General features: G+C 35.8%; 4 protein-coding genes across 6 annotated transcripts; 1 reads left to right on the forward strand and 3 right to left on the reverse strand.

Moving 5' to 3' along the window:
* Positions 1 to 32: 32 nt before the first annotated feature.
* LOC121975468 (pentatricopeptide repeat-containing protein At5g67570, chloroplastic-like) lies at positions 33 to 7,022 on the reverse strand. Its single transcript, XM_042527140.1, has 9 exons — positions 6,362 to 7,022; positions 5,624 to 5,815; positions 5,375 to 5,456; positions 5,092 to 5,283; positions 4,879 to 4,992; positions 3,624 to 3,717; positions 3,447 to 3,550; positions 1,461 to 1,946; positions 33 to 865 (listed from the first exon to the last, which is right to left on the reverse strand). The coding sequence occupies exons 1-9, from the start codon at positions 6,967 to 6,969 to the stop codon at positions 161 to 163; spliced, it is 2,577 nt and encodes an 858-aa protein (XP_042383074.1). The 5' UTR covers positions 6,970 to 7,022; the 3' UTR covers positions 33 to 160.
* Positions 7,023 to 7,159: 137 nt separating this feature from the next.
* Positions 7,160 to 9,613, forward strand: LOC121975470 (40S ribosomal protein S3a-like). Its single transcript, XM_042527142.1, has 7 exons — positions 7,160 to 7,243; positions 7,326 to 7,373; positions 7,488 to 7,593; positions 8,546 to 8,683; positions 8,756 to 8,941; positions 9,028 to 9,228; positions 9,315 to 9,613. The coding sequence occupies exons 1-7, from the start codon at positions 7,233 to 7,235 to the stop codon at positions 9,408 to 9,410; spliced, it is 786 nt and encodes a 261-aa protein (XP_042383076.1). The 5' UTR covers positions 7,160 to 7,232; the 3' UTR covers positions 9,411 to 9,613.
* A 218-nt stretch (positions 9,614 to 9,831) lies between these two features.
* LOC121975469 (mitochondrial outer membrane protein porin 5-like) lies at positions 9,832 to 13,919 on the reverse strand. Its single transcript, XM_042527141.1, has 6 exons — positions 13,779 to 13,919; positions 13,590 to 13,657; positions 10,941 to 11,051; positions 10,781 to 10,867; positions 10,497 to 10,705; positions 9,832 to 10,421 (listed from the first exon to the last, which is right to left on the reverse strand). The coding sequence occupies exons 1-6, from the start codon at positions 13,822 to 13,824 to the stop codon at positions 10,115 to 10,117; spliced, it is 828 nt and encodes a 275-aa protein (XP_042383075.1). The 5' UTR covers positions 13,825 to 13,919; the 3' UTR covers positions 9,832 to 10,114.
* Positions 13,920 to 14,422: 503 nt separating this feature from the next.
* LOC121975471 (activating signal cointegrator 1 complex subunit 2-like) lies at positions 14,423 to 19,930 on the reverse strand. Of its 3 annotated transcripts, none has more exons than XR_006110331.1 (10): positions 19,443 to 19,930; positions 19,151 to 19,310; positions 18,974 to 19,035; positions 18,806 to 18,900; positions 18,117 to 18,230; positions 17,577 to 17,642; positions 17,386 to 17,480; positions 16,870 to 17,303; positions 14,697 to 15,936; positions 14,423 to 14,619 (listed from the first exon to the last, which is right to left on the reverse strand). XR_006110331.1 is itself a non-coding variant. In XM_042527144.1 (9 exons), the coding sequence occupies exons 1-9, from the start codon at positions 19,864 to 19,866 to the stop codon at positions 14,870 to 14,872; spliced, it is 2,517 nt and encodes an 838-aa protein (XP_042383078.1). In that variant the 5' UTR covers positions 19,867 to 19,930; the 3' UTR covers positions 14,692 to 14,869. The 3 variants fall into 3 exon arrangements, 1 of the variants encoding a protein (XP_042383078.1); XR_006110330.1 differs by having other exon boundaries at positions 14,423 to 14,623; XM_042527144.1 differs by lacking the exon at positions 14,423 to 14,619 and having other exon boundaries at positions 14,692 to 15,936.
* Positions 19,931 to 23,015: the final 3,085 nt, after the last annotated feature.

A 23,015-nucleotide genomic window follows, 5' to 3' on the forward strand; every position in this document is an offset into this window, starting at 1 on the left:
CTATTAATTGTTTGTTAAATACTGCAATGACATTTTAAAATTTTAAACTAATATCAAAATAAAAATTTAGAAAAAATCACATCATTTTCTATGGATAATATTGACACGAAATAACATCAAACAAAAAGGAAATGATTTGTTCATTGTCCAAAGTGCATCCTTAATCTTCTTGCCTAATTCTCCACCTTTCAAGTATTTCTGATGCTGGCGGCGATTCTGAGAAAGGTGTTCGTATTCCAGAAGTTAACAAATCCAGTGTTGAATCAGTAAAATAAAACTCTTCGTTGTGCTGAAAACAGGAATGTTCGCTTCTTTGAGCCCCTGCAGGTGAACTGCTTTCCAAATTATCAAATTCTCCCTGCAAACTGGCATTAGCGCTGCTCTCTGCATCAGGCATTTCAACGAGACTGCATGAATAAGAAGTAGAAAGAGATGGCGCCCTGCCATCTATTCGGCCGGGCACATCAACATGTTGATAATCCTTAATTTTTTCATCATTTTCCAAACTGCCAATCGAACCTGCAACAGACGCTGTGCCCTCCAAAAATCTTCGACCAGAAATCAAGTGCAGTGACTTCAAAAAAATTGGGACGGGATCTTCCATCACAAGGCTGCAGCTCTGCAAATGGTTTAGTAGGTCTTGCAACTTCCCCATGCCCAATGTAGCGATCTCCTTCTCCAGTAAGCTGGTCCACTGACTTTCACTCACTGAAAGCGAAGCATGAGCCATACTGTTGAGTAGACTCACTGTCCTTCCAAAATCCCCTTGGGCGATGGTCTGGCATATCATTTCCATGAAAAGCGATGTATGAGGAATTTCTTCAGCCTCCAGAATTGTGTCGAATGCATGCTCTAGCAAATGCCACTGAAAAGAAACCAGACCATACTAGTAAGTTAATCAGTATGCATACGCGAGATTACATAACAAGCAATCTCAGGCCTATAAATATTTTAACTGACATCTAAGGCATGTAAAGTTGTAAACAAAAAAGACAAGGAACCATGGAAAAGGTGCCTCATTGTTACTAGATAATTGAGGTTCGAGCCTTGTCTCTGCTTCAAGAGTTAACGTTTTACATAGATGCCCCTATCTAAATTTCATGCCACATATGCTTTAGTACAAGAATGTGCAGAATAATTGAGCCAGGATGACAACATAAGGAAAAGATTCTAATTAATTTCCTTAGATGAATTTATTTGATGAACATAAAAGCATGTCTGAAACCATTCCGGGTCACTTTCGTTTTGGTATTCTTGATCTTCAATAAATGTACATGCCATGAAACCATTCAAAAGGTTTCTTCCTAGACACAACAATAGAGGTGGTACCATATGTGATAACTGTAGTAGCAAGCAACAAATAAGTTACAGAAAAACTATTCTATCAAAATTTAATAACAAGACACCATGAGATTCATGAACCTGAGAAAACTGAAAAAAAATAGTAAATAGAAGCTTACCTTTCCAGCTCTGGATGCTTTAACTAGGCACCATGAAAATTTTCTATGATCTAGCTTGAAACCAGACAAAATCATCTCCTTGTAGACATACTCAAAGTACTCCCATTGTTGGGAAGAAGCAGATGCCTCTAGCATAGATTTATATGAATATGAATCCAGCTGAAGAGATGAATAATTTCCAGAGGATTCTAAACCGCCATGTGTGGCTTTAGTAGCTTCAAATAGTTCTTTAGCTTTTGCAAACATGTCAGCACAAGAATAGACTTTCAGCATGGCATTTATGGTTCCAACATTAGGAGCACAGTGGTCTTTCATATGTTCAAAAATTGAGATGCAGTCACCAACGAATCCACCATCCAATGAAGCTAGGATCATACCAGTGAATGCTACCTCCAAAGGTTTTCTAAAAGGGACCCTTTTTAATTTCTCAACCTGCAATTTTAACATTGAAAAAACATAACCTGTCGATAATACAGCAGGAAAATACTGAAAGAACCATAGCAGGCAGATTAATACTACTAAAGCATGTAATAATGAATATCAAAGAGAAGTGAATATTTATATTTGCTCAAAGATAATTAGATTAAGTCAAATAAAAAGGTAAACTACACAAATTGTACAAGCAACCAATATTATATTTTGCATGTAAAAAAATATATATTACATAGAGAGCGTTGCTTTCTAATAAGAAATAGATGGCAAAAAAATGTCTTAGTAAATCAAAAGAAAGAGTTGAGGCATCGACTGAGAAAAAGATAGGCTTTGGAAGTAATAAAGCAAAAGAGTAGGTTGAGAGTATGATAACACATCATGCTGATAGGAACCAAAGCAGTTTGTTTAACAGTGCACGTTATTCACATAGTATTTCTGGTTCAATAAGCAAAATCTCTTAGTAGTATCGAAGGCTAAAGTCACTGCGCCAGAGGCACCAATGCATTTAATTCCCAGAGCCAATAGATCAGATGTGCATGGCGCATAACTAACAACTCAGAACATGTTTTAAGACAAATAACAAAATTGATTGAACAATTACAAGAATATATATGTGTTTAGAGAAAAAAAGATGACTAAGAACTCGCCTTCTGATGTGAATGAAAACCAGCAAATATAATCAGTATGTGCATGATGCGTATATGCTAAATCAGAAGTAGGGGTGTAAATGAACCAAGCGTTCATGAACAAGCCTGGTGTTCGGCTTGGTAAGAGCTTGTTTATATTCGTTCAATATACATAAGATTAATTAAACAAACAACCTTGAACAACTCGTTAAGCTAAACAAACAAGCTTGAACACATATGTGTTCAGTTCGTTAACGTTCGTGAATAATGCTCATGAACAATGTTCACGAACCATATTAATTAATAAAACTTTTTCAATATGCTAAATAAATAATAAAATAAAATAAAATAAAATAAAATAAATAAATAAATAAATTTAAATTATCAAGCTTAATAACCAATCAAATAACAAAAAGTTTCAAACAATCAAACAAGCTTGAATTAAGAGCTTGATAACATCTAAATGAACCAAGCTCAAGCCAAGTTTGAACCAAGCTCAAGCCAAGCTTGAATTGAGAGTTTGATAACATCTAAACGAACCAACCTCAAGCCAAGCTTCAAACAAACTCAAGCTCAGAAAAAATAAACCAAGCCAAGCTTGAACACTCATTTCAAAAGCTTGATTCATTTTAAGCTCGGCTCGACTCGGCCTGTTTACAACCCTAATCAGAAGCATCAGAGAAAATGTTTTACCACACAAAAACAATATCAAATATAATGGTTAGAAAATCAGATGGATAAAGAACCCTCATTCTTCTACAATGAAAATCAGCAAATACAATCAGTAAATAAAAGAAATACATTCTCCAGTGGAACACAGCTAAGATGAGAATGTGCATAAGTTAGTATAAATGCACACAGCTGCTTTAATAGAACAGATGCTGATAAAAAATTAACTCATCGTGCTCTACCCTTTGAAAGTGAGCACGTAATAGACACTAGCTGCTCCAACAATTCCTCTATGTTCCATTTCCATGACGGCTTCAAGTGCGTCATCTATTTTACCTTCTTCCCAAAAGGCTCTAACAAGAACTGCAACCATCAAATCAGTGGAATTCTCCCCCCACATCAGAATCGATGTAAAAAAAAGATCATAAAATAGTACCTCTGTAGGTTTGTGCTTTGGGAGCTATTCCACCTTTTCGCATCTTTTCAAAGAACTTGTGTACCAGATCATACTTCCCCGCTTTCAGCATGACCTTTCAACAAGCAGTTCCTGTAAGACTATAGTTGAAAGTGTCTCTTCAGAAAATAAGAGGGAGATGAGTATATCGGTAATCTTAACACTGTTTGGTGCTGATACGGACCATCAGAATGCAGTAGCATAAAGTGCAAACACAAAAGAGATAAACACTAAGAACCACCACCACTCAATATCAAAAAAGAGGAATAAGGTGGAGGGGCAAGCTCCCTTCTCTCTCTCTCTCTCTCTCCCCTCCTTTGCACTTGGTATTAGTATATAGAGTAATAACCACCACTCATTGGTCTAACCCAGTTTGACCAAGCTCCAAAACCAACAACAACCAAGCCTTTATTCCATTAAAGGGGATCAACTATATGGATACTCCTACGCCTAGATCCATACATAATATTTACCTAAGTTTTAACACTAGTTGACAACCTAGCGTAAGTCTCCTTTATCTCGATTTATTGGCTATGGACAGACCAAGCTCCAAAACCACAATCTAAAAATCAAGATATTGTCTTTTAGCTGCCATTTAATGTTGTTCAAAAAGACTTCCATCCTTCGGTATTTAAAAAACCTCAAAAAAGCATAATAATAATAAAAAAACAAATCACTATGTCCAACAGTTTAGCAGATTTTCTATAAAAATGATCAAATATTATCACTTGTAATGAACCTCCATCAAAATTATTCTTCTTTTATAATTGATTCGTGATCCAAATCTTCAGACCAGCAAACATAAAACAAATCTTCAAGATTACAGCTTTGGCTTACATCCCCCTATTAAACCATAATTAGGTTCATCCACAAAACATTTGATCATCTATAACAACCTACTGAATGTGCTCACGAACAAAATTTATCTAAAGTGAACTCTGATGTTGTTTTTTGCAACAGATATAAAAGCTGGCAACTCATTGTTAGAGCAAGATTATACATTAGAAGTAGATATTATGAGGAATCATGAATTTCAGAGATCTAAGGTGAATGAGAGAACATTCAGTCAGATGTCACAACTTCTAGTTTTTAAGCTTCTTAACAAGTTGAAAATTTCAAGAGAATAGACAAAATGGCATTGATTTTCAAATTGAGAACTCAAGAGTTTTTGCCAAGTTGAAAAATAAATTTTTTTCTTGCCTATGATATCTAAAACAAAGAGTAATGCGGAACATACTTCCATAGCTAAACCATATGTCGCTCCGATAGGTTTTAAACCACTATATCTCATCTGTTCCAACACCCAAAACACTCCTTTCCATTGATGGGATGGAATGCAAGCATTCAAAACCTATAAACAAGTTAATATAAAATTAAAAAAAATTAACAGAATACAGTTAATATATCCTGCCAAAAAAAGACAATTGTAAACAAATAAAAAAAATCACACAGCATTATAAATGACAATATCTGGCTCCATGCAGGGATCCCAGTTTCTGCGATTCATGTTCTTAAGCTTTCTGGAGGGTTTTACTTTCATGCAATTGATAATGTTGATTAGCTCATGTACAAGACCAGCTTGACCAAGTGTGACTGAGATACTATGGTATGCAGCCATGTCTGGATATAACTGCCCATCTTCCTAAGATCATCAAAATAGGAAAAACTATACAGTTAAAAATGATGAGGTGTAAAAGAGCATGAAAATTTTGAAATAAAGAAAAATATATTACCTGCATTTTCTTGAATAGTTGAAGAGCTTCAATTGGTCTCCTTTCCTTTCCAAGAACAGACAAAAGCTTGGTGTACACAAACCTGCAAAATGGAGCTGAATGCATCAGTACTGAGTTATTCACATAGTTATTCCAAACTTTCAGTTATCATAATGATTCAAGGAAAACAAACAATCCACAATTAGGAAAGGCATGGCTGCAGCAAGCAAGCACCAGTTTTAAGGCGAAAACTACTTCCATATGCCATACCTGCTTTTCTTATGCTTGTAGCTCTTTTCATTGTATACCCATTCCACAACAGACAGAGCAGAACTCCACTTTCCAAGATGTCCCAGCCGTTCAATTATTTTGAGTAGGGACATCTCTGTAAACAATATACCTGATTTCCTCATCATCCATGAAAACTTCCAATCTTGCATACTTGGGTTCGAACTGCTCAGCCTGAATGACAAACAGATGCTTAGAGTGGTTGACTTAGACCCAACTATTTGAGGTTATTACATGGATCTTATCCATCATTATGCTTCATGTAAGGCCATATCTCGCATGATAACCAAACTCACTCCCCAATACTCTGTTAGTTGATCAGTAATCATTAAAAAGCAGAGTCTCTCTATGTTAAAAATGTGATAACATCATTCACTATTATAACACCAAATAACAATCTAGTCAATTTGTTCAGAAAATATATTCTGTCAGTAAACTCAGAACCATCTACAACATAGAGACAGAAACATAAATAAGCATGGAATGATTGACAAATAATAATAATAAAAAGAACCTTGCATTCTTGCAAAGAACAAAAAACAATTTCATTTGAAGTGGCATTACCAATAATGAAAGCTAACTGAACTTTTCGAACTCTTGGCCAATACAAGTTCCGGGAGAAAGATTCACATATCAAAAAGGTTGTGCAAGTAGGTAGAGAAGAAATATAATTAAGGAATATGTAAGAAAGAGAAGAGGCCAAGCGCAAATAATTAGTACCTGTCAACAAGCAAGCGAATTCTTTCTTCTTCTTCTATCATCAGCCATGATTTCGGTGGTTTTTTCACTTCTTTATTTCCAAAATCACAACCCGTATCTTCTACTTCATCATTAATCAACAACAACCGGAACTGCTCCCCATTCCTCTCCGCAAGCATCCGCCTCAGTTCCTCCAGGTGCTCAGTCCTCAGTCTCCCATCTCCGAGGGTTTCTCTCGCGCTCGTAAGAGCTCTCAAGTCGACAGCCTTGGAACCCTCCCATGGCTTCCCGGCGAGAACCACCGCCTTCTCGTCTCTACGGCGGAACTCCTCCCTCACGGCACGGTACTCAGCGGAGACGGTGCGGAAGAGATCATCGCCCTCCAAGTCCCGACTCTGCGACTCCGATACAGAAGAAGGTTGTACTTGGAGGGCTTGTTTCTTGGCTCTGCGGAGAGCCTTCTGGGTCTCTTTCTTGCGGAGGGCGTGGAGGATCTTAGGGGTGGGGAAGACACCCTTGCGAAGAAGCCGCTTCCTGATGGCCTCGTTGTTAGGCTCGAAGGGCTTGTGATCGGATGAGGCGGCCGATAACGAAGCGGAAGAGGCAGCGGCCGAGACCGCCATGGCCATGGCCGCAGACAGAGGGGAAATGGCTATGGCTTAGATATTTGTTTCTTCTGTTTGTTTATAGAGAAGGAAGAAGGTAATTTCAAACAAAAAAACAATTCTCTTCCCTATTATTGGGCCTACTGGGCCTGTTTTAATGGGCAACTACATGGCCCATTTCTCTAACTATATAACCAATCAGTTTAGACCTAGGGCAGCCTCTTTCGTCGCCCGTATTCACGCGCCGAAGCCCGAGCAAAGCGAGTGCAGCATCAAGAGCAGCAGCCATGGCGGTCGGGTGGGATACGGACATAACTACAAGCGCTTATATGTCGTTGATCTCGTTTCTCACCTTTGTTTCTGTTTTGGGCCACTTGCAGGAAGAACAAGAGGATCTCGAAGGGGAAGAAAGGAGGGAAGAAGAAGATGTAATTTTTTAAACTTCATTTCCATTGTTTCTATATTTTCCTTGGTCTATATCCCTTGTAAGTCTTAAAGATGTTAGTTTTTCTGGTTTCTGATCTAGCGATTTGGTGTTTCAGAGTTGATCCTTTTGCTAAGAAGGACTGGTATGACATTAAAGCTCCGTCCGTCTTCAGCGTGAGAAACGTGGGGAAGACCCTTGTTTCTAGGACTCAGGGAACCAAGGCATGCTACTATCATCTTCTTTATGTAGTATTCCCTTAAGATATCTGTGTCTTATAAGCTACTGTACTCAGGTTGTCGCTGTGGTTTATTTAGTAGCTTAAATAATTTTTTTTTGCTGCGGTGAAGTTTTTTTTTTGTTCATTTGAATCAAAAAGAAAGGCAGATTTCCTTTATATTGAAGGCTTTTCTACATGAAATTCCCTCAGATGGGTCAAATATTTTACTTGAACATTTTGAAAAAAAATCTTTTCTTATCTTAGAAATTAACATATGTTATGGTGTGACCATATTTTTGGCTATGAATGAAAGGGAAAATTTTAACGCTATTTTGTAGAAATTCATTATCATGGTAATTGGTGCACATACTGGAAAACAATATCTTAGTCAGGGACAAAAATTTTGGCCTTGGTTAGCAGGTGGCTCCTATTATCTTAATCCCCTGTTCCTGAATGCTAAATTCGTCTTGCATCGTATTATTCTTAAATTATGATTTTTATAGCTTAACCCTAGCCTTTTATGTTTTTCCTTTGAATGGGTTGATGAAAAAAATTATTTCTCAGTCAATCATGCACCAGAGATCCTTTTGAATAGCAAATCAAATCCCCGCCATTGACCACCTGATTGCCGTCCAAAATATGGAATTTTTTAGAAAGAGAAACAGGTTTAGTTGTTATGATGGCGAATATTCATAATATATCCGCTAAACCAACTATTTTCCATGTAGAAAACTTTCTGTGATTCACTAAACAATTGATGGGGGTGTTCAGTTGTCACTTTTGTTTTTAGTTAACAAGAACAAATTTTTTTTATGTGGTTAATTTTTCCTGGTTAATCCAAAAACTGTTTTTCTATCTTATTGATAAGTGCCAGTACATGCAAATTGCTCAAAGAGGATGCTGACATTCCGGGCTCTTGTACTTTCTTCAACTTGTCTTACGTTTTTTTGTTTCAGATTGCCTCTGAAGGTCTTAAGCACAGAGTGTTTGAGGTTTCTTTAGCTGACCTTCAGAATGATGAGGACCAGGCATACAGGAAGATCCGGCTTCGTGCAGAGGATGTTCAAGGGAAGAATGTTCTGACTAATTTCTGGGTATGTTTCTGGTACTCCTGCAAGTTGATCAATTTTATACTCTTGATATTTAACCTTGTCACCTTTTTCCAGGGAATGAATTTCACAACTGATAAGCTTCGATCCTTAGTCCGAAAATGGCAAACACTCATTGAAGCCCATGTTGATGTGAAGACCACCGATAACTATACCTTGCGGTTGTTCTGCATTGCCTTCACAAAGAGACGCCCAAATCAGGTGAAGCGCACTTGCTACGCACAGTCTAGCCAAATCAGACAGGTATGCCCATTAAACTATGCAATTCAATTCTCTTTTAAACCAATAAGATTGTTGTGGAAGATCCATAACAAACAATTTTACCACAGATTCGTCGTAAAATGACCGAAATCATGGTTAACCAAGCGACATCATGTGATCTGAAGGATTTGGTACAGAAATTTATCCCAGAGGTTATTGGCAAGGAGATCGAGAAAGCAACAACCAGCATTTTTCCACTGCAAAACGTCTTCATCCGCAAAGTTAAAATCCTGAAGGCCCCCAAGTTTGATTTGGGAAAACTCATGGAGGTACTTTTATGGACTCCAAATTCTTTGAGCTCGTGGTATCAAAATGTTAAAATGTCTCAAATCTTAAAAACCGATGTTATTTGTAGGTTCATGGTGATTACAAGGAGGATGTGGGCGTCAAACTGGAGAGACCCGCTGAAGATGTGCCAATGGAAGGTGAAGCCGAACCTGTTGGAGCTTAAATGAATTTTACTCTCCCCTTTATGGGTTACCAGAACTGCACTTTTTTTCCTGAAGCCTGATTTAGTTTTTGCAATTTAGCTCGATGGAACTTGCTGTTTTTTCGAAGTTGGCTTTATTATCCATAGGAGAGAAGAGCTCATACAATTATATCTTTATCCATGCCGACTCTTTAATTGAAGATAAAGCGAGTGAAATTTTCGTATGGTCGGATTAGTCAGATCGTGTCACTAAATCAAATTGATACTGATGTTCTGGATATATTTTTTTTACTTAAAGTCCAACCCACAAGCTGCCACACTGAGCTCGACGTAAGTCATGCCATACTTAAATAGCATTGATCTAGCAGCTCAACTACTAACCAACAGAGTCAACTCTCGACACAAACAAAACCACAGCAGCAATCATACTCGTAAGATAATGTAAGTGCAATCTATGAGTTCATCAGGATTAAATTGAAGCATTCGGTGGCAACTGATCATACGTCAGTTGGAACATAGATTTGACAGCAAAAATTACAAATTGAAAATTTCGGCAACTCAGAAATAGAGAGGGTTCGCCATGTACATGGGCGACACTTGAAAAAATTAGAAAACCACTAAATTGTTTTGGGAATTGATTTATTTTGACTTGTAGTCGGAGCCCTAAAAAATTATGCACGAAGCTCTGCCTAACAAGTGCATTCAAGGAGAGCTAACAAGTGCATTCAAGGCTTGAGAGCAAGAGCCAAACCAAACTTAGGAGCATTTTCCAAAGCCTTAGTGTCGAACTCACCAGAGAGGGTGAGAAATGATTTTGGTTTCAGTTCATGCTGCAGAAGAGCTGAAAGCTTGCCTGAGTTGTTGACCCGTGCCTTTGCTAATGTTTGGGGATCTAATGCGTATTGCCCTCCAATTGTAACTGTGTTCTTGTTCGCAGAGAATTGCCTCACAATCTCTGCGACCACAGAGGTCTTTTGTATCTCATCCAAATGATGGACATATGATGCTCTCAGAGTATCTAACTTGTCTTCCCTGGTCAAGAAATGCTAAATTGTGTGAGAAGGCCATACATGAAGTTGACGTGTTTAAGTTTCCAAAGGCACTTACAAAACTATGGAAGCATGGTATTCTGGCTTTGTTAATCCAATCCCAAGAGTATATTTGGCAAAGCTTCCTGATGCTGTGTCAAAACCTGCCTCTACACCAAATGCAGCCACTTTGGTACCGAGTGTTGCAGAAAGTTCGACCACCGGAGATTGCTTCAGAGCTACTACTGAAGCAAAGCTTGCATGATCGTGGAGATATTGCAGCTCCAACTAGAAAGATTGAAACGCTAAGCTAAAAACCCTCCATAAAATTTTCCATGATGTAAGTGAAGGAACAATAGTTACCTTTCCAGAATTATAATCAGGTATCTTGAAAGACGCAATGGCCTTAGTATATGGAACAATGTCTGTGATAGTAAGCGTTGTTGAGATCTGATTTAAAAAAAGTCACTTAACTTATTGCTCATAATGGGTTTTTAACAAGGGAAAAGGACAGAAAGCACACATTTGAGTTCGTATCGACTTTGACATCAAGAAGAGTGTTCTGGTACTTGTATTGTGAGCCAACATCAAAGGTATAAACTCCTCCTTTGTTGACTGCAGCAGCAGTAAGCCCCTGAATTTCGTTCAGAACAAGTTAGGAGATTTCTTTTTGCCACAAGAAGCCAATAAAGATAACAAGGAAGCTGATGAGTAATTTACACTACTCAAGATTTAGGAAGCCAAGTGTAAAACATTCATTTACAGGTGATATTTTCAGAAAACATTCACATGGTATAATGTAGGATCATCTGGAAACTTTGGAGAATGTAAAAGACTAGGCTAAATATCAAAGTCATCTCTGCAGACCTCAGCAAGCGAAGTCAACAGGATTCATAGCAATTCTTGCCTTTTATCAGTTAAAATACCATATTAAATAACATTCAAGCAGATATTAAGAATCACAAGTATATAGACCAAACTTAGTCAAAACAAATGGAAATAAAGCAATGCAACGAGCAATAGAGCATATAAAAATGAAATAAAAAAAATTGCAAGAGATGCAAATACAAAAACTGCCATAAGCCAATCCTATCTGCAGGGCTGCGTTAAGCATTGTCAATCTGCATAAATCTATGTTAGAAACTTAGTGAACATGGATCTTAGTCATATTTGTTGAGCTTAATGAATCTTTAAATCTGACCCTAAATAGTGAGGAATAAAACCTATATAATACACCCCAAATAGTTGAGGCATACGGATTGTACTTTTTGTGCAAGATCTGCAACTAAAATTAGAAATTAGGTCAACTATGAACCTTAAAGTCTCTAAGTAACCATTACAAGTTATGGAACCCATTGTCACGATTTTAACAAGGAAAGCATCATTGGAAGATCTAGAAAAAATTATGCTTCTTTAAGGGTGAAATACAAACCAATCAACTTGCAAATATGAGAAGAGACAACCGAAATATTATAAGATGAAAACAAGAAATTAGCTGTTGAGTTGAAACAAAATTTAGCATGGCTAACTGATAACATATTTGAAGGATGTGCTCAAAGTGGTGTTACATAAAGAAATAATATATGTCCAAGACACAGTACATAAATTGAAGATGCACCAGATTGATTGGGGTATTAGATCTCATATTTTGGAGAGAAAAGAAAAAAGATTGTCAGAATGGAACAGAAAAAGATTTGAAATAAATGTTCTCAGCAAGAAAGTTAGCAAATAGATTCTGCTTAGTAAACATATCAAGCAGAAATGTCTTCATAAAATTACAACATTGGATGTTTGAAATAATAACTGAAGCTCCAAAAGTCAACACCAACACAGAACAATCTGTTAGGAGTTGACACGGCTTATACAGTAATTTTTTAACAAGGTTGCCAAACTAAGGTTACCATCGTGAATTGTTTTGATAAAAGTTTCTGTAAAGATAAGCTTCAGACAACATAATAAAATAGGTTAACAAGCTTCCAATCTTATTTACAATATCTCTACCACTAAAATATATAAGAGAATATGTGGCATAATATTGCCAATGAGCAAGTTGATATTTATCATAGAAATACATATTGGTTCTTACATTTGCAAATTATTGTTAATTCATTACAATGGCCATTCAAATAAAATGGGAAATAGACTGCCGAATGTTTTCGACCTTAGAAAATCATTGCCAGGCCCACCTTGATTGTGTCATGAGGAAAGGCCAAGACCATTTAGATGAAGAGAGGAATACTTTTGTTATTTTAAATTCAAACTGAAACCAAAATTGAAATCCTTTCAGTTTTTTTAAATCCTTTCTGATTTTTTAAATGAAACTTAACCATAAACCAAATTTTGCTATTTCATTTGGTTTCATTTTTTTGTTCAGTTTCAGGAGGCAATCCCTAACAAAAGATTCATCTTTTCATTCTTCTCTTACGGCTTCAGTTTATTTCTGAACTTATAGGCTAAATTTAACGCCTTAATCTGTTAAGTTTGCTTTTGATTGGTCAAATTTATATTCTAAAAATTTTCTCTGTATTAATATAACTTGTACAGAATAAGATTTACATTCAGTCAAACAAAAAGAGGCAAATTGTCATAGTTTCTTGAAGTTCTATCACAGCTGAATCATAACATATATGGCAAGACACGAACCGTTAATCAAGTGACTCTAACAACTATGCTTTTAAAACATAGCAACCACTTTGTATGAAAGAATGATTATCAGACATCTAGGCCACGTGGAATGAATACTTTGGGACGTTGAGTGCTTATAATAAAAAATGCAGCATCTAGGTATTCTTATTTATTTTGATACTTATTGAACAATTAAATACCATGAAAATTCATACTTGGATACACATCTGTTTTATATGATCCTACAATCATTGTATTTTATAGATCACAACTTAACAACATTAAGTTTTAAAGGTAGGAGAGGCCAAGCTGTCCCCCGTGCTGATCCCTAGATAAAACCATAAACCCTTCTCCCATCCCACCTTTATGCATCACTCTCTTCTTTTCCAATAAAATATTCTCAAGAGTCGAGATCTCTCCCTCTGACAGACATCAAACAACAACTGAATCAAAGATTTTTCACCCCGACTAATCAATCCCAGAAAAAAAATAGGGAAGAGGAAAGAGAATCCAAGGTGAGAAATCAGCTGTCAGGGAGAGGGTTTACCACTCCGGAAGAACTATAGGTGGAGATGGTCAGCTTCGGGTCGTAGGTGTAGTCCCTGTTCAGCAGATCTGCATTCCCAACAACGGAATCAAAGCGAGAAAACATAGTATAAATAACGCAAAATCCACTCCATCTTAGAAGCTTGACAAAGAATCGAGAGAAGCCATCGAAGGTTGGATCGGAGCATACCCTTGGCCTTCTTGCCGATATCGGAGAAGAGACCCGGACCCCTCATGGCGGCGACTGAGGCTTGAGATGGAGAGAGAGAGAGGTGGGATCGTGTGTCAGAGAGCGAGTTCTGAGATTGAGAATTTTAAAACACCAGCATCGAGCACGGTCCGGATGCCAACTTCGCGTGCGGCCCATCACGGGCCCATTTAGGAGCACAGCAGTTCATGTTCCGAATTTATTTTATCCTCTGGAAAATTCAAATTAAAATTTATGGTATTTCTATTTTGATTATTATCGAGAAGCACTTTCCCATTTCTTATGTGTTTATTATACTAATAATTTTATTAAAAATTCTAAATTACTATTAACTCGAAATAAAATCATTTTAATTTTGTTTCTGTAATTCTGAACTTGCTAATATCTTTCTAATATTGTAAGGAGAGGCACTCAGATTGTAAGTTCTAAGTGATTCTGCTTGTCTAGTTATTCCAGATATTAGATATCGTCAATGCAAAAGGTCGAGTTATTTATTAAAAAAAATCACTAAAACTTATCGACATATTTCAACTGAAATTTAATTAGTGAAGCATCTCATTTTGAACAAGTCGAATATATAGCGTTAGCAATTATGCGAGCGAAGTATATTAAGCATGCCCCAGAAGTAACACAATGAAACCCTTCATAAAAGTGAGATTGCAATGCACATGTCAATCATTCAGCGCCACAACTTTAAATTAATAGCTCAGATGTGCAAATCATTATTAATACATAAAAACATGAATTTATAACATGCATTCCACTGCCTACTGACTGCACCTTTCATCAATTCTGCCAAAAGTGTTGTTTTGTGCCATTGATCCTACCTAGACGAAGGATAGTTCTGTCAACGTGAGAATGAAAGAAAATATAAAATGGGTTATCTAAAAAACACTTTACCTCGCAAAAGTTTAGTGCTAACTTATCGTTGTCTGCATTACCAAAACTGAAGTCGCCATTGCAGCTGACCAAACGAACACATTCAGGCTTGACATGTTCCACAATGAAAGGATTATCTATATACAATTTGGGCGACAATATATGTGCTGCACATATAATCAAAATAGATATATCTAATGTCCAGTCATCCCTGATAAATGCTTCCGTATTGCTCTATCCTTTCTGTGGTGATTCCCACCTCCTCTCCTTCCTCTTCCTCGCTGAGATGAGTTCCCTCTACCTGAATCTCCTGCAGGATCAGATATCTGATTATCCTTCTCCTCGGCATCCAACAATCTCCTAACAGCTCCAATTGGTAAATTTCCACCACGACCCAGACCATGGATCATCTCTTTCTGGGCTTCATTCACAAGAGCTGCATCTTGAGCATTTAAAACAGCAACTGAACCTGAAACCTTATAGCTATAGTTCTTCCCATCCTTGACATAAAATTGTGTCTTCTTTGAATTCCATTTTGAGTTAGAATTTGATGAAGTTTCTATCTCTGAGCCAGTGGGCATTCCTGGAATAGGCCTAACTCTCTCGGTTAAGTAATCTGCCTCCTCACTTACTGATTCGGGTATACTCAGACCTAAATCATCGAATGAATCATCATACTCATCTTCGTATTCATACTCTGCTGCAAGCGCTGCAGTCTTTGCTGCATCTTTGGTAGTTTTATAATCAAGAATAGCAGAATCAGCCACATCAATATCAGTCTTTCTAGTGTATCGCCCAACTGAAGATGAGAAAGAAGAAGACGTGGGCCCATCTTCAACTTTACTCATCGACATGGGACCCATACTAGATGGGATGTTACCCTTTGGTTCAAGATCTATTAATAAACCTTTCCCTTTGTCATTCCTTCCAGACGCTTGTTTCCTTGATGGAATTTGTTCTAATGAAGTATCCAAAGATAATAGATCTTCATGAAGGGTTCCTTCTAGTATTCTCTGGATCACTTCTTCAGGATTCTGGTTATAAACTTCAAGACAGGCAGATAGAAATCCTCTACCATATTCTGGAAAGAGGTCTTTGATTTGACTAATTTTAGACTCAGCAATTACAGTCTCATCAGTCTGTGCTTTTCCATCGATTGAAGGGGTAAGGATCGTAGATTCTCTCTCCCAGGACTTTGTATTTAGTGGGCTTGCAATATTAATTAAATACTGAAATTGTTCCTCGTCCATATATAACCATCCTGTAAACAAAGTAAAAAATAGATAATCAGACAACAAAAACAACACACAATCACATCAAAGTTAGAGACGTATCATCATTAGCTAAAATCCTGTTTCTAAACCTAATGCAGCCAGTTACATAGGCTCAATTCCTCAACGTTGATGTCATGTATATATTCCTGCAGAAGATGATGACCTACCCGGGGAAATTAACCAAAATAAAATATCTACTCTAACAAATCTACCTAATGAATCCACTACCTAAAAGAGTGGTTCTAAAGGCTAAACAGGAGCCAAACATAAGAATCTTGCTCTCAAATACCAGCGATAACCAAGTTTATGTTAGGGCACAATCATAGAAGATAAATTAACATCGACTAATCAAGCACACTATGAGACTGACCAGGCCGTCAAAGTACCAAAAGCATATCAAAATCTCAAGTAACTGATAAACTTTGTCAATTAATTAGTTAGATTTAAATCTGATAATAATCTAAGAAATACGAGTCTCAAGCAAACCAACAATTTGGACCTATGATTCGCTAGAATCTGAAAGTGGGTGAATACCAGCAAAGCAATTAGGCTCTGAAATTCATTTACTAAATTATGATGTAGGCCACAACTATGATCTTTATGTCACAGAAAAAGTCCTTTCCAAATTCAGCACTTGAGTTTATGAGTTTGGAATGCAATTGGATGATCATTCAATACTACCAGGTCATATTGAGAAAGCATTCTAACGCATTTTCAATGAAAATCTGAAATGTTCATCAACAGAATTACAGGCAGATGCAAGATGAAAAAAAAGAAAGAAAAGAAGCAACTATTTTTCAGTAACATGGAATAAATCCAGCGTAAGAAGATGGAGGTCAAACAACATACCATATGGAATATCAAAGTTATAGAATTACTAGACAAATCACAATAACAATCAGAAAGTAAGATTAACTTACCATTCCTTTGAAGGTTGTTAATGTGGTTCAAAATCTTGAACTCCTTTTCAAGTTTCTGGAGAAATCTTTCATTACCATGATTTTCAGAGAAATTATAAGAAATTTCCTCATTAATCTCTTTCATAGTATGAACAATAATGTCGCCTCTTATTACAGGATCCTCTACTTTCGCAGGTAACATTTTTGAAGTGGTCTGAAGGTTATCTTCTATTGGAGTATCACTCAAATAGCAATAGTCGAGCAATTTCCAACCAAAATTAACAATTCTTCCTGACAATATTCTTTGGCTGATAAGCGTATCAGTGACCATATCATTGGGATTTGATGCCATATCAGACTTTGAACTAGATATAATTTTAAAACTTTTCTGCAAACATGGTAGCAACGAATCATGCAACCTTGCTAGAGTTTTGAGCATATCTCCACCCCCATGACTGAAAAATGAAATAACATACAAAATTCAGAGAAAAAAAATCACGATGTCTATTTCACAATGATAGCAACAAAAGCAGACACCTGAACTCAAGTAGAGAGAAGTACAAACTAGCAGGTGCATATGTAGCGGCAAATGCATCTAGCGTCATGATAGCATCATTCACAAAGTCCATTACCTGAAGATAGATCAAATACTTAAAAAACCATAATTGCATAACTCAGAATGGTAACCTAAACATGTTGCAAAAAAAAAAAAACGAAAAGTGACTTGCCTCCAAAAAATCCTTATACAGTTGACCACATCCATGAATTTCTTGTCCTCCAGATGAAAACAATACCTAAGAGCCACATCAGTCAAATGTTTTTTGCATGCTTTGTTGAAACACAAACAAAAGAAGATTTCCAGATTCATTATAATAAAGTTAACTCTAAATTTTGGCAATATTCTCCAAAAACATTTGAAATCTGAGAAATAGCAATAGAACACTCTTCAACTAGCAATCATATCTTAGTCAAAGAACAAAAGTACCGAAGTCTACATGAGCTTCTTAATCTGTGAAACATGAAAGAAAGTGGAGATCTTTGTAATGTTTAACTAAAATAAGTGATTGGTCACAGTTAATCAATAAAGTTAAAAGATGACTCAGATTATACCGAGTTAACCGTAGCAAAAATTTCAAGGGCAACCTTTTAGATGGATAATAGATATATGAATAGCAACTGAAGAAGACTCCATTTATATAGATCAAAACAAAAGAAAACTTCTTAGATTTTTTTCTAAAAAAAATAATTCTAAGATTGAGAAATAAAACCTCTAAAGAAGAGCTGCATCGTTCATGCATAGTTTGCACTATATTCAGGAAATGAGAGACCACTTCATCAATTTTGTTAAGAAGCTTCGGCTGGGCTTTTATAGCATTGACAACCTGAGAGCAAAATGTTCGATGAAGAAAACTAAGTCAGGAACAATAAATATAACAGAACATTGAGTCTGTTAATATATCACTTTCTATTATAAATGTCACAAATCCATAAACAAACCATCATCATCTTTGATGACGAACTTAAGGTGCTTTAATGAATCAAATTGTAGAATTTTTTCCAGACTGAATGTTGTTTAGGTAACTACCAAAGGAATGGTTTTTCATTTACAGACATTAATAGGAAAGTAATTAGCATAAAATGTAGAGTAGTAAATACTAGAGTCTGACTCTAGGCAATGCCTCAATTCCTTGCATTTCTATGTTTGAAATTTTATTTATTCCTCAAATAGATACGAATGTATACTACAAAATGAGAAAAACATTTAGACAACCTAAGAAACTAAAAGTAAATTTGAATTCCTTTTCAGAAAATTAAAATTATGGGACTCCTTATGGTGCCTTTTTAGGAACCATAATTTTATTTTTCCAACAAAATTTGGTCATCCAACTAAGAGAAAAGAAAGTAGATAAGAAAAAAAAAATAATGAACGAATATTGGCAGATGCTAGGGACCATACCAGGGACTTGGTTAACTCTTCATTTTCATGTCCATAAATAGCACAAATTTCTAATAGTTTTGGCAAATCAAGCAGATTCTTTTCCTGCAAGAGAGCTATAGAAGGAAGATTGGATGAAGGAAGTTCATCATTCTTAAAAATTATGTTACCATGGAAAAGCTATGCAACCTGTGTGCTCTTTCATGCTGAGACAATCATTTGGGTGGGCCCCAGGATCCTTGTTGGAAGACCTGTAAAGGTTCTTATATTGGTCATTATCGAAGTGTCATAAATAACAATAAGAACAGCAAATAAAAATCAGGAGAACCCCCCAAAGATATGACAAATCACTAATAGCGAGCTTACATTCTATAGAGAATCATAAAAACTCGCCGACATAGCTCAAGCTCTCCGACGATGACCCCTGCAACAACTCCCCTTGCCCCTCGATGTGTAAAATCATACCATCTATTCCGAAATTGCAGATAACTATCCAAAAACTCAAGCAACTCATCGTTCCTCGCCACTGAAAAACAAGTAAAATGTTTACAAAACAGAATATGGAATCGGCACGAGGGTTTTAACTAAAGGACTAAGGGATACAATATCCCATTTTGGAATATAAAGCGACTAAGCTTCCGGGAACCAGGATCCCAACCTTCTCTCCAGAAATCCTTAGGTCTCATCTTAAGTATCCTGGATAGTTCGTCGTTAAGGAGATCAACGACCATCTGCGACTCGATCGCATCCAGCCCACCGGCGTCAGCGCTGAGGCCGCAAGCGATTGCCTCATCGTGGGGCAAGTAGGCGATGAAGTTGCCTCCATCGCCGCGCTTCTCCTTAGATCTAGATCCTGAGGATGAAGACGACGAATTCCTCAGGGCGGTAGTGAGGGATGGAGGAAGGTTGCCGCCAGTGGATATCGATGGATTTGTTGATGAAGATGATGATGAGGAGGAGGAGGAAGCGGCCGCGGTGGTGGTGGAGGTGGAGGAGGGGGGATTGTTTCTGGGGACGAACTTCTTCTGATAACCATACGGCGCTCTCGATCCTTGGGAGCGCTGCGGCGGGGCAGAAGACATGGCGTCGCGAGCTATGAGGCGGCGGCGATGGAAAGGGGATCGACGCAAAATAACTTGGGAAAGGGTGAGTAAATATCGAAAAAAAAATTGATTAAGGGCCTCTCCAATAATTAAACCTCTTCATAATTTTTTTTTTAATTTCCAATATATCACATCAAAAATAGAAAAATCTATTATTCTCTCAACAATCAAAAAATCTCCATAAACTTTTTTTGTGGGTCCTACATTACAAATCATACATCTTTATTTTTATTTTTTCATTAATATCTCTATATAATTTTTACTTAATATTTTATTTAATTCTCATCTTTAAATTAATTTATTTGTAATTTTTAATTAATAAATTAATAAACTTATGATTTTTAATTTAATTTAATTTATAATTTTTATTTAATATTTAATTAACTTATGAATTTTAATTTAATTATAGTCATTTGTATTTTTTTTTAACTTATCAAATATATTTATTTTCAAAAGAAAAGTGTATAATTTAACTATTAAATAAAATATTTAATGGTTTTAAAAAAATTAAACATGCAATATTAATTTTTCAATGATTAATGGCTCCATCTTCAAGAGAAAAAAGCAGGTTTCGAATATCAAATCTGCTCTTAAAATAAAAACCTCAAAGCTTATGTCTCCACTCATTAGAGTTTTTTTGTTGAGCTTTTTCAACTCTATAAACCTGTTAAAAAAGTTGCATTAGAGATGCTCTAAGGTCAGGTAAATAGGCGAAAAAATAAATAAATAAATTCATTTAGCCTCATTATTAGTGTCGGGTGACTGATCGGGTTTCATAAAATTTTTTTACTGGCTACCATCGAGATAAATTAATATTCATTAATTGTGTGTGCCTTAATTATAAGAAAAATTTTTATAAATAAATTATAGTTGGAAAATCGAATCATGAGTATCTGGATAACAAACTGAATGTCCTACCATGGTACTATAGCCCTAGGGACAAGTAAATAGGCGAAAAGAGCATTAACAAATGATAGTATACATCTAATATCCAATAGATTCGTGTTAAAGTAAAAAATATAGATTTGTACTGAACCGTGTATCTAAGTTGGTCAAATATTCATTTCACGTAAGTTTTTTTGAAAATTTTCGAATCACATATAGGATATCGATTTTACCCTCTAATTTTTCCCTCATGATTGTTGTGTGCATCCGAACCAAAAGAGAAGTCTGAACCATGTCAATTTCTCTTCGTTACAGGCTTCCGAACTAACACTTTACAACTAACAATGATACAGTTTCTTCATCAAACCTAAACTTAAACACCATATCATTTCCAACACTGACGTGTTTTGATGGTCTACAGCACAGTGCAACAACTCAACGAAGACAAATGACCCTCCTCCAGACCACTGAAGTCATAATCAGCAAACACAACCTTCCTCCTGGTCATGTCCGACTACAACAGTCAAGCGAAACCCAGGTATGTTCTTTTTTTGGTCAGCACTCAAATCTTCTTGTAAGGCGAAGCTTCTTTAAAACTGAAGTTTCGTGCTTTGGTTTGATGTAAATTCTGACAGCACCAAAACTCTCGACACTGTTCACTATGTGGCGAAGCATCTTCAAATCTTCTTGAATTGCAAGTATTCAAGAAAAATTCTAAAATACCGACAACATTTAAAATCCTACCGAGGACAAAATTTTTCACTGTGAATAATTAAGGCATGTATTTTCTTCTACTGGGTTTCCCTTTTTATAGATAATTAGTATTATTAATTTATAGGGAGATTAACATTTTCAATTTTTAAATATCTCTATTTAACTTTTATAATCAAAATCATAATTATGTCTTTATTTACAAGATAATTACTTCTAAAAGGATAAATCCTAAAAGATTTATAATATAATTTTAATAAGATACACATTTAATGATCTATTGACTTCCTCTATTATAATTTTTAAATATTCACAATCTTATAGAATTTTTGTTCACAATATGGTTAATTTATGATTATATCAATATATGGAAGATCAAATTTCTGATGAGATGCTCAGAGTTATGATGCAATCTATAGATTCATAAATAGAGAATTGAAACAAATTCATTATTTCAAATATGGTTAATTTATGATTGTATCAATACATGGAAGATCAAATTTACGATGAGGTGCTTAGAATTATAATGCAATCTATAGATTCACAAATAGAGAATTGAAACAAATCTATTACTCCAAATATAAATATGATTACTGACAATATGACACCTTCAACTTCCTCTAGTGTTATGGTTAATACTAGAGAGACTATTAATTACAGTTTCAATTTGAATGAACAAACTCCTAATTTTAAGGATAACCCAGTACTTACAGGATTGGAAGATCTTTTTGAGGATATGTAGACTGAATAAGAATACAACGAGAATAGAATGGAAGTGGAAATTCAAATGGATGTTTCTAAGGATAAATTCTTAACAAATGATATGCACTATTCATTAGATGAGTCAATCAACACTAGCAAATTCAAAGGATATTTCTTTGAATTTTCCTTTCAGATATTACAAATAAATCAAACTCAATGTATTTAACAAAAGTAAAAGTCAGATTAAAGAAAATATAATTACTTTAATCAAAATTAAATATCATTGCATAAATGTCAACTTACTTTAATAACATTCAATCTCATAGTCTTAATTTGATTGCCCTTGCTTTTCTTTTATTAACCTCTTCTTCATCCTCAATTTCATCCTCAACTAATATAGTTTTATCTTCTTCTTTCATATTAAAATCAACCTCCCCAGACTTTATCTCCAAGTTACCCCCTTCACCCTCTTTTTTTTCTCCTGGTCTTTTTCCTACCTAGGACCAATGTTAGCCAATTAAGTGTATCTTTAGTGGTGGACCTAAGGTTATAGTGACTTCTTTGATGCCCTCTCCTTGTCACATTGGTTGAAACGAGGTTAGGATGAGAATCTTTGGTAGGGTGGCTAGTTGGATAAGAAATATCCCTTTTCCAATATGACAACTAATTCTCGACTAACTTTCACTAAACTTTCATTATCGATTGTAAGCTTTTGGATTTGTTTTTGCTTTTCAGTGCAATGAGAACATCCAGTTTCTTCCTCTAAGTCTATGTGAAATTTTGAAGTCGATGTCTTATCCTGTTGTGGTATTGACTCAAATTTAATAAGG

The sequence above is a fragment of the Zingiber officinale genome, chromosome 4B (genome assembly GCF_018446385.1).
Source record: "Zingiber officinale cultivar Zhangliang chromosome 4B, Zo_v1.1, whole genome shotgun sequence".
In the NCBI taxonomy this organism is placed as follows: Eukaryota; Viridiplantae; Streptophyta; class Magnoliopsida; order Zingiberales; family Zingiberaceae; genus Zingiber; species Zingiber officinale.

Excerpts from the sequence above, each read along its gene's own strand:
- LOC121975468 (XM_042527140.1), bottom strand. The coding sequence starts at position 6,969 with ATGGCCATGGCGGTCTCGGCCGCTGCCTCTTCCGCTTCGTTATCGGCC. Across the intron at positions 5,284-5,374 it reads AACTATTCAAGAAAATGCAG|GAAGATGGGCAGTTATATCC; the intron begins GTAATATATTTT and ends TGATGATCTTAG. Across the intron at positions 3,551-3,623 it reads CAAAGCACAAACCTACAGAG|TTCTTGTTAGAGCCTTTTGG; the intron begins GTACTATTTTAT and ends TGATGGTTGCAG.
- LOC121975470 (XM_042527142.1), top strand. Across the intron at positions 8,942-9,027 it reads AGTCTAGCCAAATCAGACAG|ATTCGTCGTAAAATGACCGA; the intron begins GTATGCCCATTA and ends ATTTTACCACAG. Across the intron at positions 9,229-9,314 it reads ATTTGGGAAAACTCATGGAG|GTTCATGGTGATTACAAGGA; the intron begins GTACTTTTATGG and ends TGTTATTTGTAG.
- LOC121975469 (XM_042527141.1), bottom strand. The coding sequence starts at position 13,824 with ATGAGGGGTCCGGGTCTCTTCTCCGATATCGGCAAGAAGGCCAAGG. Across the intron at positions 11,052-13,589 it reads CCTATAGTTCTTCCGGAGTG|GGGCTTACTGCTGCTGCAGT; the intron begins GTAAACCCTCTC and ends AACGAAATTCAG. Across the intron at positions 10,422-10,496 it reads TACCATGCTTCCATAGTTTT|GGAAGACAAGTTAGATACTC; the intron begins GTAAGTGCCTTT and ends TTTCTTGACCAG.
- LOC121975471 (XM_042527144.1), bottom strand. The coding sequence starts at position 19,866 with ATGTCTTCTGCCCCGCCGCAGCGCTCCCAAGGATCGAGAGCGCCGTAT. Across the intron at positions 17,481-17,576 it reads TGTATAAGGATTTTTTGGAG|GTAATGGACTTTGTGAATGA; the intron begins GCAAGTCACTTT and ends ATCTATCTTCAG. Across the intron at positions 17,304-17,385 it reads TTCTCTCTACTTGAGTTCAG|TCATGGGGGTGGAGATATGC; the intron begins GTGTCTGCTTTT and ends TTCATTTTTCAG.